Source organism: Callospermophilus lateralis, chromosome 6 (genome assembly GCF_048772815.1).
Source record: "Callospermophilus lateralis isolate mCalLat2 chromosome 6, mCalLat2.hap1, whole genome shotgun sequence".
NCBI lineage: Eukaryota > Metazoa > Chordata > Mammalia > Rodentia > Sciuridae > Callospermophilus > Callospermophilus lateralis.
The window spans coordinates 98,870,835-98,888,808 of NC_135310.1; the positions used below are offsets into that span (position 1 = coordinate 98,870,835).

The window sequence follows — 17,974 nt, forward strand, 5'->3', positions numbered from 1 at the left end:
GGAGGATTCAAGTTTAAGGCCAGCCTGGGAAACTTAGAGATACCTTGTCTCAAAATGAAATAAAAAGGGTTAGGGAAGTAACTCAGAGGTAGTAGTGCTTGTCTGACATGCATGAGGCCTGAGGTTCCATCCCAGTACCACACACACAAAAAATGGTATCTATATGAACTGGGAGTTTAATTCTGCGGCAAAGCACTTGCCCAGCATGCTCATGGCCCTTTTTTATCCTTAGCAAAATAAATAAATAAATAGGAACAGTATTCCTATGTGTGACTAAAAAATATTAGACTTTTTTTACAATATGGTCTATTCAATTCTGATCGTTTATCCAAGACTCGTAGACTATTACTGTCTATACCAACACAGTAGTTTCTATTAGGTTTCTACCGATGTCTAGCCTGGGCAACTGCATTCATATGTGTATGCATTCATATGTGTATGCAGTATTTAGACTTATAGTCTAAATAGTAAAATTTTCAAGGGTTTCTTACTCAAGAATATAAGTATAAATATATTTTAGTATATTTATAATAAAATACATGTTATATATTTTATGTTACATAAATATATAAATTGATTTATATATTTATATTTACATATATCTGGGAGTAGGAGTGGGAAGGGAGTATAACAGGGATATAGAGGGACTGCCTTTGCTAGAAGTACTCTTTACTTAGGCCTACAGATGCCCTACAAGTAGCTAAAAGCAGAATAAATCTCTGCATCTCTGTCTTCATTTTGCAGCTATCTCCTTTATTACCTTAAACTTTGGGTCAGGTCCCTGCTCAGCTCTTCCTGTAGGCATGTTAATTATTTAAGAAATACACATCTGGGAGAAAATCTTTACCACATTTACCTCAGATAGAGCACTCATCTCTAGGATATATAAAGAACTCAAAAAAATTAATACCAAGAAAAATGAATAACCCAATCAATAATTGGGCTAAGGAACTGAACAGACACTGCACAGAATCCATCAACAAAAAGATAAAAAAATGTTCAACATCTCTAACAATTACAGAAATGCAAATCAAAATTTTCTCTAAGACTTCATCTAACTCCAGTCAGAATGGCAATTATCAAGAATACAGGGCTGGGGATATAGCTCAGTTGGTAGAGTGCTTGCCTCACATGCACAAGGCCCTGGGTTCAATCCCCAGTACCACAAACAAACAAACAAACAAACAGTACAAGCAATAATGAGTGTTGGCAAGGATGTGGAGAAAAAGGTACACTGGTATATTGCTGGTAGGAATGCAAATTGGTGCAACCACTATGGACAGCAGTATGGAGATTACTCAGAAAACTTGGAATGGAACCACCATTTGACTCAGGCATCCCACTCCTAGGTTTATACCCTAAAAACTTAAAAATCAGCATACTACAGGGACACAGCCACATCAATATTTATAGCAGCTCAATTCACAATAGCTAAACTATTGAACCAGCCTAGATGCCCTTCAACAAATGAATGGATAAAGAAAATGTACTATATATACACAATGGAATATTACTCAGTCTTAAAGAAGTATGGAATTATGGCATTTGCAGGTAAATGGATGGAGCAGGAGAATATTATGCTAAGTGGAAACAAAGGAATCCCAAAAATACAAAGGCCAGATGTTTTCTCTGATAAACGGATGCCGAACCATAATGGGAGGTACGGTGTAGGGAAGAATGAAGGAACTTCGGATTGGGCAAAGGGGAGTAAGGAAAGGGAAAGGAGTGTGGGGGTGGGAAGGATAGTGGAATGAGACAGACATTATTACCCTATATACCCATTATTACCCTATATATGTATGATTACACAACTGGTTCAGCCAGAGGAAGGAGAAGTTGTGCTCCATTTGTGTACAACGTGTCAAAATGTTTTCTATTTGCTGGGCACAGTGATGCACACCTGTAATCCCAGCGGCTTGGCAGACTGAGGCAGGGGGATCACAAGTTCAAAGCCAGCCTCACCAAAAACAAGGCACTAAGCAACTCAGTGTGACCCTGTCTCTAAAGAAAATACAAAAAAGGCCTGGGGATGTGGCTCAGTGGTTGAGTGGACCTGAGTTTATTTCCTGGTACCCCCCACCAAAAAATGATTCTACTGTCATGCATAACTAACTAGGACAAATTTAAAAAGACAAAAAAGAAACATACATCTAAAAACTAGAAATACAAGGTTTATTAGCCCTCAATTTACCTAGCCTATCTTTTTCTGCTTCAAGACTGAGGCCAGATTTGCAGTGACATTCACAGCATTCTGTTTTCAGGTCCTTAGAGCAGCTCCTGGAATTTTTTGGTCATTATCCTATACCTTTCAGTAACAGTGGAAGGCAGGGACATAGCCCCACCATGAGACTGCCCCTGAGAACAGGAACGATCACCTCTTGGGATTGAACTGCCCCCTTCCAGGATCTCAGGTATGAGAGATAAATATCTTGAACAGCAAGTGGATAATTGCCCCCACCTCAAGCAATAAGGACTTCTCCAGAGCTACATCATAAAATCAGAACTAAAATAATAATCAACCAGACCACAGTTTGGCCACTGCTTAATTATGCATACCTCTTGCCCCCATCTCAATTCTTGTTCTATTTAAATCTAAAGTTCCTATTAGCACCCTGAAGATAGGGCTGAAATGTTACATCTTACTTTACCATCCCAATATGGCCATATTGAGTAAAGTTCTTTTCTTGTTTTCATCATTATTTTTCTGTTTGTTTTTTGGAGTGAGTGTCTGGACCCAGTTTGTTGGGACCTCAAGAGTCAGACCTCTAAGATTCAAGCACTAGGATACCTCCAAGCAAGATATTTATGCTCTACTTCTAGGAAGAAAGGGGGAAAGCAGAAAGTTCTCGTGCCTACAATTTCTAAATTGTTTCTTTAGCTCAAACATCTCTCATGCCAAAGAGGCTATTATAGTTAGCTTTTTGTAGTTGTGACTAAAATATCTGACAAGAACAACTTAGAGCAGGAAAAGTTCATTTGGGGCTCACGGTTTTAGAGGTTCATTCATGGTCAGCCTGCTCCATTGCTTTGGGCCTAAGATGAGGCAGAACATCATAACAAAAGAAAGGTGCTGTGGAGCAACGTTGCTCACTTCATGGTAGCCAGGAATCATAGAGAAAATAGGAGGAGCCAGGGACAAAAACACATAATCCCAGAGGTATGTATACCCTAGGGACCCACTTCCTCCAGCCATGTCCCACTTTCCTAGTTACCACACAGTAAACTATTCAAATCACTAATCCAGTGAATGGATTAACCCACCGATCAGGTTAACAGTCTCATAATCCAATCATTTCATTTCCTGCATTAACTCAGGATCTAATCTTCTTCATTATCCAACAAAATCCAGAAACTGAAAGAGCAGGTAAGGAAAGCAAAAAAACAATTTTTGGAGGTACCCTTCTGTAGGGATTGCTCAAATTTGGATCCTCAGACATATTCTGAGAACTTGTAGATTTTTTTTCCTTTTTCTGCTTTACTTTCCTGTTTTACAAAAATTAAGGTAGAATACCCATAAGATTTACCATTTTAGCAGCCACATTGCTGCCTGTCCCCCACCCCCACTGATTTTTTGTTGTTGTTATTGTGGTGGTGGTGCTAGGGATTGAATCCAATGCTATATGCATTCTGGGCAAGGGCTCCACCACTGAGCTACGCCCCCAGCCCCATATCAGCCATTTTTAAGTGTACAGTTTCAGAGCATTAATTACATGCAATTGTTGTGCAATCATCACATTATCTACCTCCAGATCTTTTTTCATCTTGTAAAACTGAAACTCTATACACATTAAACACTAACTCCCTATTCTCCTCTTTCCAAGCCTCTAGCAACCACCATTCTATTTTCTTTCTCTGTAAATCTAACTGCCCTACGCACCTTATGTGACTTGAATTAGATAGCATTTGTTCTTTTGTGGCTGTGTTGTTTTACTCAGCATAAATTATAACCTTAAGTTTGTTCCATTTGAAGCATGTGTCAGAACTTTCCACCTTTTGAAGGTCAAGTAATATTCTATTTTATTTTCTATATCACATTTTGTTCCTCCATTCATCCACTGATGGACACTTGTGTTTCTTTCAACTTTTCACTATTGTGAATAATGCTGCTATGAATGTGCTTGTGCAAATATCTATTTAAAGTTCTGCTTTCAAGTCTTTTTGTATATACCCGGAAGTGAAATTCCTGGGTCATACTGAAATTCCACTTATGATTTTTTTGTGAGCAATACTGTTTTCCCTAGTAGGACTGTGCCATTTTACATTCCTTCCAGCAGTGCACAAGGGTTATAATTTCTCCACATTTTTGCTAACACTTATTATTTTTGGTTGGGGTTTTTTATTTTTGTTTGTTCGTTCACTTTGGGGGATTGAGAATTAAACCCAGGGGCATTATACCACTGAGCTACATTCCCAGTCCTTTTCTTCTTTTTTATTTTGAGACAAGCTTTCACTAAATTGTTGAGGCTGGCCTCAAACTTGCAATCCTCCTGCCTCAGCCTCCCAAATCTCAGGGATTACAGGCTGTGCTGCCACCACGGCCTCCTTTTTTGTTTATAACAGCTATCCTAACTTTGTAAAGTGGTATCTCATATGGTTTTGACTTGCATTTCCCTAGTGATTAGTGATGTTTCACCTCTTTTCACGTACTTGTTGGCCCATGTTTATCTTTCTTGGAGAAATGTCTCTTCAAGTTTGCCCACTTATTGTTGCCCCCACCCTTTTCTTTTAAAGAGAAATAATGCATTGCCCTAAAGTTTAAGAAATACTACCAGTCTGCCTCTTCTTCTGGAGATAGCCCACATTCTCCCTTGAATATGTTACCTACTTATCTAAATAAACCAGTTTGTATGCCTTTGTGGGGGGCATAACTAACTGCCATCCAAATCCTAGAGATAAATCTGTTGCATATTGACTTTAATTTTGTTGCAAATAATGTCATCATTACAGGTACATAATCACTCCTTAAATTTTAAATTTGAAATGTTTAATTTTAAAAATTGCTACATGTGAAGTATAATTCACATCATCCCCCCCCAAATGTACGTAAGAGTACAGTTTGGATTTTCACAAATAGACACATGTAACTAGCACCAAGACCAACAGAGAGAACCTTATAAGCATCCTAGGAACCCCTCTTCTAGTTATTAACCCTTCTACTCACTATAGCCTATCCACCAAGGTAACCATACGGTAATTTGCAACAGCTTCATTTTTCTCCTGTTGATGTCTTAATTTCCTCCTCTGAGATGTCTTAAATTTGATTACAAGGGCCAGAGGATAAAGTTGGGAAGAGATATGGCAAGTGAATCAGTTAATATCTACTGGCCAAAATCAGTAAGACTGCTGCACATTCCTGAATGTATGTTGAGATCTTAACCCAAAACCCAAGGCAAACCATGCCTATAATTCCAACTACTTCAGAGGCTACGTACGGCAGGAGGAGCACAAATTCTGGGTTGGTCTAGGCAACTTAGTGTGACACTGACTCAAAATTTTCAAAAATTTTGAGGGATGGACTCAAAGGTAGAGCATTTGCCTGCATGTAGAAGGCCCTGGGTTCAATGCTTAGTACAAGAAGCAAGGGGAAAATAAAAGAAAGTCCCAAGGCAGTTGATCACCAGGTCTCACCAATTCTCTTACAAATGGATTTCCCAGGCTATTAACTCCAACCAATCCAGAAGCAACAAGTACTTTTCTTTATGGACTGTTCTCCTATCTTAAAACTTTCTCTGTTTTGTTAAATCACTCCTCTTATGTATAGGCAATATAGGTTCAACATAAGCTATTAATGCTTTTCTTTCTCAAATTTTCTTTTTTTAAATGCCCTTGGCTCTAGGTTCTAACAGACATATTTCCAACCGCTACCTAGCTTTGCTGCTGGTTGTTGATCTTTTCCCAGGACTGGGTCCTTTTTTTCCTGGCTGATATCTGTAATGGCTCAATAAGCCCTTTTATTTCAGAGAACCCATAGTCTCAAGAACTTTGACTTAACAATAGGGAGGGGGGAAACGTTAGTATGTACTTTTGTGTCTAAATTTTTATACTCAACTTTGGGTTTCCACCTCCTCCATGCAGTTGCCTATAGTTGCAAATGGTTCTTTGCATTGCTATGTAGTGTTCCTGTGAACATTGTGAGAATCTGTTCACTTACTGTTGATGGTCATTTGAGATAATGACCTTTGGGCCTATTACAACAAATGCAGCTATGAATATTCTGATACTTGCCTGTCGCTGCGCCTATAAATACATTTCTCTTAGCTGCAAGTGTAGGGTCTGAATGGCAGGGTCAAATATGCACCTTTAGCGAATAGTGCTTGTTTCTCAATTATTATTCCACTTTACATCCAAGGAGTAAGGTAAAATAATTCAGTTACTTGCAATAACTTCAGCCACTCGCCAACACTAGGTATTTTCCATCTTTTTTTTTTTTTCTATTTTATTTGGAAATTAGAGGTAACTGGGGCAAGTTTGGTTGCTTTTTGCAGGACCTTTTAGCTTGGGAGTTGGTTTTCTGAATTACTAACTAACTCAGGCTTCTAACTCGTCCAGCCAAATCCTGTTAGCTGTGAGTGCATTTTCACTTTGCTAGACAGTTTTATTCACTCTGCCACTTGGATGTCTTCAACTCAAGAAAATAGGTGTGCACTGGGGGCAGGAAAGAGCTTTGAGTACTCCGGAGTCTGATCACTGTTTCGGCAAACTTATGCGGACCTTCTTCGTTTGAGTTCTCTCTTCCAGACCCTACGGGCTAGCAAATCCTTCTCATCTCTGGAGTTCTGAGTGTACGCGGCCGGCCAGGAGACATGGATCCCACTGCAGCCGCCCACTCCACCACCAGCCGGTGCAGGGGTGGGGCGGGGCACGGTTTGGCGCGGAGCATGCGCAGAACAAGCCCGGCGCATGCTCCACAGTGCGGCGGGTCCCCAGTTGAGGGGAGTCGAGTCTCCCGCGCCCCGCCATCCCCGGTGGAGCCACCGCTTAGCCATTCGATCTGAGACCTCAGTGCTAATAAAGTTAGTTTAAAATCCATAGTCATATTTAAAAGAGAGAAAGAAGGTGCGAGGCAGTCGGGCGGCCCCCCTGGGGAGCTGGCGCGTTGGGAGGCGGTGGCGGTTGCGCCGCGACCAGGAGGAGCCGGTCGCGCCGGCTGGCGGGTCCGCTGCTGGCGAGGGACGGTGAGTAGCGGCTCGCGCTCCGGGGTAGCGTCGCTGCGCTCATCTGCCCTCTCCAGGGCCGCCTGAGGTTCTCGGCCTCCGCTGGGGAAGGACCCGCTTCTCTTGGGGTCCCGGGAAGCGCCTTGCGCCGAGCTGCGGAGAGGGGCGTGGGGGCAGGGGCCTCCAGGCCCGGCTCCCATCCCCCCCCTGCTGAACACAGAGCCCAAGTTTCAGGGAGGAGGTGGGGGGCCCGGCGCCCATTCTCAGTTCCCAGCGGTCGGATCTGTGTGGGCGGCGGTGCCAGAGATTACCTTGTGGGCGGGAAAGAGTGGGATGGAGCGAGGCGCGGTCTCCCCACGTCCATCCCTCGGGCTGGCTGAGCATCCAGCTTCTTGCAGTCCCCCAGCCCCAAATGGAGAAAGGGGTGGCCAAGCCGGGCGACCCACCAGCGAGGGGTCTAGAGTGCCGGGTTAGGTTTGCGCGGGAGGAGGGTCACAGGTCTGCCCTGGCTGGGCTTTCAGACCCCTAGTCTCCCCGCTGTGGGGGCCCCTCCTTAGCCGCGGCCCCACCCTTCCCTAGTTTCTCGCTCCAACTGCTAGAATATGAATGAGCCAGACTGCACTGTTTCATTGACGCTGGCTGCCACAGAACTTCTTTACTCAGAGATTTAACTACCGTAGTTTCCAGGAATATGTACCCGAGTGTGAGAGAGTTAAGAATCAGGAGCTAGTGAAGTGGCGGTGGGGTCCAAAGTAGGCTATTTACTTCTCTAGTTTTTACATAACTTTCTAATATGTTATGTTCTAGGTAACTTCATTGACTCTAGGAAGTTTTTAATTACAAATTGTTAACGAAAAAAACATTTTTTGATCAGAGTTGACGTATGCTTTTCATTTCTAATTGTTTGGCCAATTTATTTTAAAATTAAGTTTGTAGGGAAAGGGTGTTTACATAAAAGCATTACTGTCAAGGTTTCAATTATACTCAGAATTCGGCTTTTCTAAGGACATCATTGTTTTGATGTAGGGTTTTAAGTTTGTAGTGACTGAAAAATCTCAAGAGTTATGTTAAGATCTGCTTTCACTTTTTTCTTTCAATTTTATTTTTGAAATTTATGGTAAAATTGACTTTTGAGGAGGATGTACGATTATGTGAATTTTAGATTCATGTAACCACTACTACAGTCAGGACATAAAGCAGTTCTACCACCACACACAAAAAAATCATGTTATTCCTTTATATCTCACTCCTTACCCCTAACTCCTGTCAATTACTGTTCTTTTCCAGAATGTCAATTAAATTGAATCATTAGTCAAGGTCTCCCTGCAGGCTGGTCTTTGAACTCCTGGGCTCAAATGATCCTCCCATATCTGACTTTTGTCAGTAATTTTAACTTTGCCATTATACCTGAAATCACTTGAGCCTAGACATTTTTTTTTCTGAGTTTTTTTAAAATATATTTTTAGTTGTAGATGGACACAGTATCTTTATTTTATTTATTTATTTTTTTATGTGGTTCATGGAATTGAACCCAGTGCCTCACCCATGCTAGGCAAGCGCTCTACCACTGAGATTTGGTAAGTTGTAAAGTTATACACTCAGTTGTGTAGTGGTATCTCATTGTGATTTTAATATGACTTTAACCAATGCCCAAAGATGTTGAATGAGACCTTTTGATACTGCTTCTTTCACTAACCATGATGCTCTGAGATCCCTCCCAAGTTGTTTCATATTAGGATAATTTTTTTTTCTTTCTTTTGTGGTATTGGAGATTGAACCCAGGGCCTGGTGAACTGAGTTACATCTCCAGCACCCCCATCTTTTTTTTTTTTTTTTTTTTGTTATTGGATACAGGGTCTCAAATTGCCATTGTTGGTTTTGAATTTATGATTTGCACTACCACCACATCCATCAATTATTAACTCTTTCCTTTCTTCCTTCCTTCCAAGTAGTATTTCCTTAGCTTGATGTGTCACATTCATCTACTCATTTATACATCCATGCATTAAAAAACATTTAGGTTGTTTTCAGTTTTAGACAGTTATGAATAGAGCTGCTATAAATACATGGTACAGATTTTTATGTGAACTTTTAACTTTTCTAGGGTAATGCTACCTGTGAGATTTTAGGATTATATAGTTAATCTATGTTTAACTCGTTGACTGTCAAACCATTTTCCAGAGTGGCTGTGTCATTTTGCAATCCCACCAGCAAAAGGTGAGAATTCTAGTTTCTCCACATCCTTTTACATTTTTCCCAGTACTTGACACTGTCTTTTTTTTTTTTTTTTTTTTTAAGGAAGGTCTCCCTGCAGGCTGGTCTTGAGCTCTTGGGCTCAAGTGTTCCTCCTATGTCTGACTTTTGTCAGTAATTTTAACTTTCCCAGTCTGAAATCACTTGAGCCTAGACACTTTTTTTTTTCCTCTGAGTTTTTAAGTTGTAAAGTTATACACTCAGTTGTGTAGTAGTATGTCATAGTGGTATCTCATTGGCTTTAACCAATGGCTAAAGGTGTTGAATATCTTTTGATATGTTCATTTGATATGTATACCCTTTTGGTGAGTTATGTAGCCAAGTCTTTTGCCCAATTTTTGAGTTGTATTCTTATGTTGAAATTTGAGGATTCTTTATATGTCCGGTTACAAATTTTATGTCACGTAAGTGTTTTGCAAATGTTTTCTCCCAGTCTTTAGTTTGTCTTTTTGTTATTGTGACAATTTTAATGTTACTGAAGTCCAGTTTATAAGTTTTTCCTTTAAATGTGTCTTTTGGGCATTATGTCCAAGAACTCTTTGTCTAACACCAGGTCAAGAAAATTTTCTTCCTTCTAAAAAAATTTGTTGTTAAAGTTAACAGTTTTACTTTTAGCTTTGAGATTCATTTTGAGTTGTTTGTGAAGTTTAGATGAAACTTTTACTTTTTTGCATGTAGATGTATAATTGTTTCATCACCATATTTTGAAAGACTCTCTTTTCTCCATTGAATTGCTTTTCCCACCTTTGTCAAAATCAATTGGTTGTTTTTGTGTGGATCTATTTTGAGCCCTCTGTTCTGTTGCATTGATTAATGTACTTTCCCTTTGCCAGTATCACACTTTCTTGATTAAGTTAGGTTTACAGTGTCTTTAAATTAGGCATTATGATTTCCTCCAATTTTCTTTCTTTTTAGCTATTTTAGTTCCTTTGCCTTTCCATATAAATTGTAAAGCTAGCTTGTCTGGGAAATCTTGTTGATACTTTGATTGGAACTGCATTAAATCCATAGATCAATTTGAGAATTGCTGGGTTTTTTAACATTTATTTTTTAGTTATAGGTAGACAAAATATCTTTATTTTATTTTTATGTGGTGCTGAGGATCAAACCCAGTGCCTCACACATGGTAGGCGAGTACTTTACCTCTGAGTCACAACCCCAGCCCCAAGAATTGCTGGTTTTACTTTGTAGAGTCTTCCAATCCATTAACATGTTGTGTCGTTCTATTTATTATTATGTTTAGTAGTGTTTTGTAATTTTCAGTATACAGATCCTGTATGTTTTGTAGTTTTTAGGGTTTTTTTTTTGTAATTTTTAAAAATTTTGGGAGCTTTTATAAATCTGATATTTTAAATTCTGCTTTCAAATTGTACATTGTTAATATATAAAAGTATAGTTAAATTTTGTGTGTTGCCCTTGTATCCTGTGACCTTGCTAAACTCACTAATATTAGTTGCAGGGTGTTTTGTTTTCTTTTGTTTATTGTTTTGTAGATTCTTTGGGATTCTTTGGATATTTCTACAGAGACAATCCTGTCATTTGTGAGTAGAGACAGTTTTATTTATTTTCTAAATTTAAAAAAAATTTTTGTTGGCTATTGCACTGGTTAGGATTTTGTGTATGATATACAGTAGTTCCCAGTCTAAGGGAAAAGCTATTAGTCTTTGAGAATTAAGATGTTAACTGTAGGTTTTATGTTTTCAATGCTCTTTATTGGGTTGAAAAGTCTTATGGATTCTAGTTTGCTGGGAGTTGTCTGCCCCCCGCCAAAGGATGTTAAGTTGATATTGTGATGCACTCCCCCCCCCAGCCTAATGTGGTGTATTACATTAACTAATTTTCAAATATTAAACCAGCTTCCTTTCCCAGAATAAAGCCCATTTGGTTGTGGTGTATTATTTTTATATTACTCAATTCACTTTAATATTTTGTTGAGAAATTTGTATCTTTGTTCATAAGAGGTTATTTGTCTATTTTTCTTTTTGGTACTTTTGTGTGGTTTCAAGATAATGTTGGCTTCATAAAACGAATTGGGAATTGTTTCTCTCCTCTGTCTATTCTGAAAGAGATTTTTTGTCATTGGTTTTAATTTTTCAAATGCATTATGGGGTTCTCCTTTGAAATCTCCTGAGTTTGAAGATTTTTTCCCCCTGAGTTTTAAAGTTACAAATTTAATCTCCTTTATAGTTATAGAACCATTCAAATAATATTATTTCTTATTGTGTAAGTTGTGGTAGTTTATACTTTTTGATCTCCATTTCATGTAGGTTGTCAGATACATGTGTGAAGAGTTGTTTATTTTTATGTCTGAAATTGTATTATATTTGAAATATCTTTCTGGCCTCTGCCATTTCATCCTTGATATTGATAATTTGTGTCTGCTTTTTTTTTTCTTTATTAATCTTGCTAAAGATTTGTCATTTTTATTGAACTTTTTCCAAAATTAGCTTTTAGTTTCTTTTAAATTTTATTAATTTCTGTTCTTTATTATTTTCTTCCTTTTGTTTGATTTGGGTTTATTTTGCCCTTTTTCTGTTTTCTTGAGGTGGGAGCTTAGATTGGTTTTTGAGATACTCTTTTCTAAGGTAACTCTGAAATCTGTTGTATCTTACACATTTTCATATGTTATTCTCTTATTTTTATTTAAAAAAAATGTTTCTAATTTCTCTTTAGATTACTTTGATCCATAGATTGTTTAGAAGTGTGTGTTTCTGGTTTCAAATGTCTGGAGATTTCCCTGTTACTTTTCTGTTAGTGATTTCTAGTTTGATTTCATTGTGGTCAGTGAACACACTCTATATTGAGGGAAGTTGGTGAAAGTTTTGCCTTTCTAATAGGCATCTTCTAACACTACCCCAGCAAGGAAAGGGACGTAAAGGTGAATAGAGATGACAACTGCTGGATGGGGTGGATGTCTAGGTTCCCCATATGATGGTGGTTTGGGGTTGAGGGTCCCTTCATGACCTCCCAATGGGGATGAAAGTGGTGGCTCTTCAGTTGGTCTTCTCTGATATCATCTCATGGGGGAATTAGGTCACATCATTATATTTCTCACAAGAGTATATTTTCTGTCTTGCTCTTGCTAGGCTGCACTTTTTCTGGTCCTTTGGCTAAAAAGAGTAGACTTTTGTTGGGTCTTTTTTTTATTAGCATTTCTTGGTTATTGGTGCCTCCATAATCCAGTCTGAGATATATGAGAAACTCAAGGAAAATTCACTACTTTGTTCCTTGTATCCTGTGGTCCATAGCCAGGTACATAGCCAATCTTCCTTCTTCTTCTTCTTCTTTTTTTTTTTTTTTAAGAGAGAGAGAGAGAATTTTTAATATTTATTTTTTAGTTTTCAGTGGACACAACATCTTTGTTTGTATGTGGTGCTGAGGATCGAACCCGAGCCGCACGCATGCCAGGCGAGCACGCTACTGCTTGAGCCACATCCCCAGCCCTGTTTTTTTTTTTTTTTTTAATTTTGACACAGGATCTCACCAAGTTGCTGAGGCTAACCTCAAATTTTTGATCCTCCTTCCTCATCCTCCTGAGTCACAGAGATTATAGGTATATGCTGCTGCACCTGGCTCCCTTCTTTCTACTTTTTAGAACCTTATGTTTGTTTTATGTATAATATCCATAGTTTTAAATTATACATAAAATTAATGAATAGGGAAAGAGATGTCTATTCTTTTAGAAACAGATCTCTGAAGTATATATTTTTAAAAGGGTAAACTATGATACATTTTGTTGTAGCTTTTTTATTATTTTAAACTTCATAATCTTTTGGCATAAATAATTATTTAGGTAGAGAGAAGGAAATTGCTTTCCAAGAACTCAACTGGTGTGAGATAAAGCTAGATGAATAGGGGTCAGATCATGGTAGGAATTTTTGATTTTTACTGTAAGTATCCTGAAGACAGACCTTTTCATAGAGTAGAAGGGTGGTGGTACTTGATATCCAGCTTGTATCCTAGACCACTTAAATCATATTCTCAGAGAAAGGATCCAAGCATTAGTAATTTTTAAAGTTCTCTAGGTTATTCCAGTGTATAGTCAAGGTTTAGAGTCACTAGCCTAAGGTAACAGTTATATCATTTGTTTGATTATAAAATCACTTGCCTATTTGAGTCCTTCAAAAAGCAAATGTTAGGAAGGAATTATAAGCATAAGAGAGTTATTGATCAAGAGGAGTCCTTCAGACTGCAATGTCAGTTTGATGCTTGTGAAAGGAGAAAGGAGGATTGAATGGAAAGAGCCCCAGTCTGCGGATGCCAGAAAACCTCAACCAGTTTGATGGGGAGACCCTGCACAAAAAGGAATCCCACATTGAACAGAATTAGCCTGACTCACGTTGGGCACAGTTGTCCTTCCTGTTTGCTCTTCACTTGGGGAAAGTATGGCCTTAAAAGAAGTGGTAGTGCAATAGATCCTAAAGGTGTGGTGCCTGCACACTCAACATAGCATCTCTTTTGAAAGGATAATTAAATTGTATACTTCTGTGCTCATTTTAAAAATTTCAGAATTGCAGCTAGTGCTCTGAGATTTCTGATGAATTATATCACCGACTTAGAGCCTCTACTTTAGCAAGTACTGACAGGTGATTCTTATGATCAGGCAAGTTTGTGAAGTACCCGGGGCAATTGCTGAGACTCCACTAAGGACAAAGAAAGGAATTTTCTTCATATTTCAGATTTGTTTTGTGTAGTGGTTGTATAAAAGGTTTTCAGTTAAGGTATTTAGAATATAATAAATACGGCAGGGGCCTAACTAGTAATTAACTGTAACTGGTCCAAAACTAAAGAAAGAATATATGGTATAAGATTTGTGTAGACCAAGGGGTTGTGAGGTGGGGAGGAGGGGGGAATTGATTATGAACAAAATCCAAGTGATATTGGCCGAATTATATTGTTATATTGTGTATATGTATGCATATGTAGCAGTAAAACTCATCATTAATGTACTACTATAATGCACTAATAAAAAAGTGTGAAAAATTAAAATAAAAAAATTGTACAGGATTCATTGTAAACCTTTCTTTGGGGTGTTTTTCTAGGGATGCTAATTATTACCTATAAGGTTAAAAAACATTTTTATCAGATTTTACATTTGCTACCCATTTGGTGTAATACTGTGGGGGTATTTATTATGCTATGTAAAACTACTAAGTTTTGCATGTTTAACTTTCACTACGGTAAAAAGTAGTGAGGTAGATTTTATTGCCAGGATACAGAAGCTTAAAGAGGTTAGGCAATAACTTCACCAAGAGTACATTACTAGAAAATCAAGCCTCAGTTGCAATGCCCATAGGCTTGGTCTGTATGAAACAGAATGCTATGTAGAATTAGGCATTTGTTGATATATGAATGTCATGCATTGTGCTGTTGATGTGGTATCAAAAATTATTGTTTTATCTTCCAAAAAATTTATCTAAAAGAGGTAGAATGAGACCCTAGTCTTGGAAATTAATTCTTGTAGTGTTATTTATTGATAAAACAGTTATGGTTTATATTATTTTGTACAATTTTTGTGTCACAAAGAATAATTTCATTTTAAACTACAGGTGTGAAAGAGAAGTTCTGATCACTTGGAATTGGAGTTGGTACTGAAACCATTTCTACTTCAAAAATGTTGGAGGAAGATATGGAAGTGGCCATCAAGATGGTGGTTGTAGGCAATGGAGCAGTTGGAAAATCAAGTATGATTCAGCGATATTGCAAAGGCATTTTTACAAAAGACTACAAGAAAACCATTGGAGTTGACTTTTTAGAGCGACAAATCCAGTATGTAGTTGACTGCTTTATCCCTTTGGTTTTGAGTTGTGAACTATATCCAAGACTTTCATTGTAGTATTAGTAACTAATTATAGTAGTCCAAGGTTAAGCAACCAGTGGCAGTGACTCATGTGACAGTTGATGGTCATTTTCAGTTATTCATTAGCATATATATCTTTATTCTTGTTTTTCCTTTCATCTTCTTTTCCTCTTTCTCTTGTTTTTTCATTTTTACTGTGCTCCCTCCCCATTTTTTTTGTTTTATGTTTATTAGTGATAACTTGAATATTTATTACATAAAATGGTGATAGACTTTAAACAGATTTTTGTTTCCTATTTTATTTAGAAGGAAAGTTGCCAGTCTCAAAATAAAGTTTTCATCTCTTACATTACAGGTGCCTTTTGTTTAGAATGTCTCTTCTCTTTTTAAAACTGGGCAATACTACTTAGAAGTTAAGGAAATAATAATTTGCTTTTATTCTAAAGGTATAAGAGAAAACAGATTTGGGAGGATTAAATTTGCCCATGAAAAGGAAATCCTATTTCAGGAAATCCAGTTGAATTTCTAAAACACCTCAGTAATAGTTTTTGTCATCAATCTTGATAACTTTAAAGACTGTTTTAGGTTGTAGGAGACAAAAGAAAATAAGAACATTAAACATCTGATTCATTGGCCTAGATACTAACATCAAGTAAAGATAACTGTGTTTATCGTTTTGAAAATATTTTTTTAGTTGTAGATGGACAACAGTACCTTTTATTTTATTTTTATGTGGTGCTGAGGATCGAAACCAGCACCCTCTGTGTGTAAGGTGAGCACTCTACCACTGAGCTACAACCCCAGCCCTGTGTTTTATTGTTTTAAAGATGAATTTTTAATTTGTTCTGGGATGCTTTTTTGTACTTCCATATTTTGCTTGCTTTCTTGGAACATATTTTAAGAAGGTTCATTTTAAGTCTTGATGGTGTATATTTCTTGTACTTATTACCTGAAGCCAAATTAATATTTTAAGTATGTAGTTGATCCTCATTATTCGTAGGTTCTTTATTTGCAAATTCATCTACTAGGTAAAATTTACTTGTAATCACAAAGTAAGTACTTGAGTGTTTTTGTAGTTATTTGTGGACATGTGCAGAGCAGCATATGGGTTACCCAACATGTACCTTCCTAGCTGAGCTCAAACCAAGGTGTTAACTTTTCTTTCTTGTTTCAGTTCTCACACAATGAACACTTGTCTTTTTTGTGTTCCTTATAATGCCATATTTTTCACATTTTATGCTTTTTTAAAATTTTAATTTTTTTAGTTGTAGATGGACATAATCTTGGATTTATTTATTTACTGCTTTTTTGTTAGTGATATTACTGTTTAAAATGGCCCCTAGGTATAGTACTGAAGTTTGTATTGTATTGAAGGTATGATGTGCCTCATGGAGAAAAATACTTGTGTTAGGCAAGCTTTGTTCAGACATAGATAAGAGTGTTATTGGTCTATAGTGCTTGCTATTGGATATTAATTGAACATTAATGAATTAACAATTATATTAATAAGTATCTGTACTTAAAAACACATATAAAATAAGGTGATGAAATGTAACTAGGGGTTCTCAGGAACATAACCCTATAATTCCCCTAGGAGTGGTGTGGTTCAGTGCTTATTTGGTGTTCAAAGTGATATTATGGGACTGGAGTTGTATCTTAGTGATAGAGCACTTGCCTAACAAGTGAGAGGCCTTATGTTTGATTTTCAGCACTACATACACACACACACACACACACAGACAATATATATATATATATATATATATATATATATATATATATAGTGATATTTTAGATCATAGCTCCTATAAATAATGAGAATTAACAATATGACAAAGTAGAGAAAATTTTTTAGTTGGAGGGTAACAAGCAGGCAAGCTGCTTTCTCTTATTCTCATTCTATCACTAGGGCATCAGAACCCATTAAAATGGTGTAGTGAGAGAAGAATAAACACTGGCCTAAGGGAATTCCCCTTTGCCAATACTTCCTAATCTCAGAGCCACTACCATTCATGACTATTGTTGAAGGAGAAAAGTGGCAGATAAATCCAAATCATATGTAAAACTATATAGCTTTGCTTTCATTATTGGGAATAGTATCAACATTTAAAAATCCTGAACTCATAGACTTTTTCAGAGTGAAACTGACAATGTAGTTTTAATACTTTTGGATGTGAAAAATAAAAATGTACACAAAGCTAAGTTACAAAAAATATTTTCATTCATATGGAATAAATTCATCTCTCCTTTCAGAGTTAATGATGAAGATGTTAGACTAATGTTATGGGATACTGCAGGTCAAGAGGAATTTGATGCAATAACCAAAGCCTACTATCGAGGTAAAATGTGAGACTTATATTTTTTGCTTGGTGTGTTCTTTAAAAAAAAAAAAAAAATATGTGTATATATATATATATATATATATATATATATATATATATGTATGTATGTATATGTTTTTAAAATACTTGTTTTAGTTGTATGTGGACACAATAACCTTTATTTTTATGTGGTGCTGAGAATTGAAGCCATGTCTCACGTGTGCTAGGCAAGCACTCTACCGCTGAGCCACAAGCCCAGCCCCATACACACACACACACACACACACACACACACTCACACACACATTTAATTGTAGTTGGACACAATACCTTTATTTTATTTATTTATTTTTATATGCCTCACACATTCTAGGCAAACACTCTACTGCTGAGCAACAATCCCAACCCCTTGGGTGTGTTCTTTTGGCTGAATAAAAAACTTTGCT

General features: G+C 37.3%; 1 protein-coding gene and 1 non-coding gene across 3 annotated transcripts in view; both read left to right on the forward strand.

The window, feature by feature from the left end:
• Positions 1–1,094: 1,094 nt before the first annotated feature.
• On the forward strand, positions 1,095–1,168 carry Trnav-cac (transfer RNA valine (anticodon CAC)). Its single transcript has one exon. It is a non-coding gene; the product is annotated as a tRNA-Val (tRNA).
• Positions 1,169–6,922: 5,754 nt separating this feature from the next.
• Positions 6,923–17,974, forward strand: part of Rab23 (RAB23, member RAS oncogene family) — a 31,276-nt gene continuing 20,224 nt past the window's right edge. The window contains exons 1-3 of one of the 2 annotated variants that reach the window (XM_076858537.2): positions 6,923–7,175; positions 14,957–15,176; positions 17,461–17,546. In XM_076858537.2, coding sequence (XP_076714652.1) covers positions 15,022–15,176; positions 17,461–17,546 — 241 coding nt within the window. In that variant the 5' untranslated portion in view covers positions 6,923–7,175; positions 14,957–15,021. The remainder of the gene's footprint in view (positions 7,176–14,956; positions 15,177–17,460; positions 17,547–17,974) is intronic. The other variant, XM_076858538.2, reaches the window with a different exon arrangement.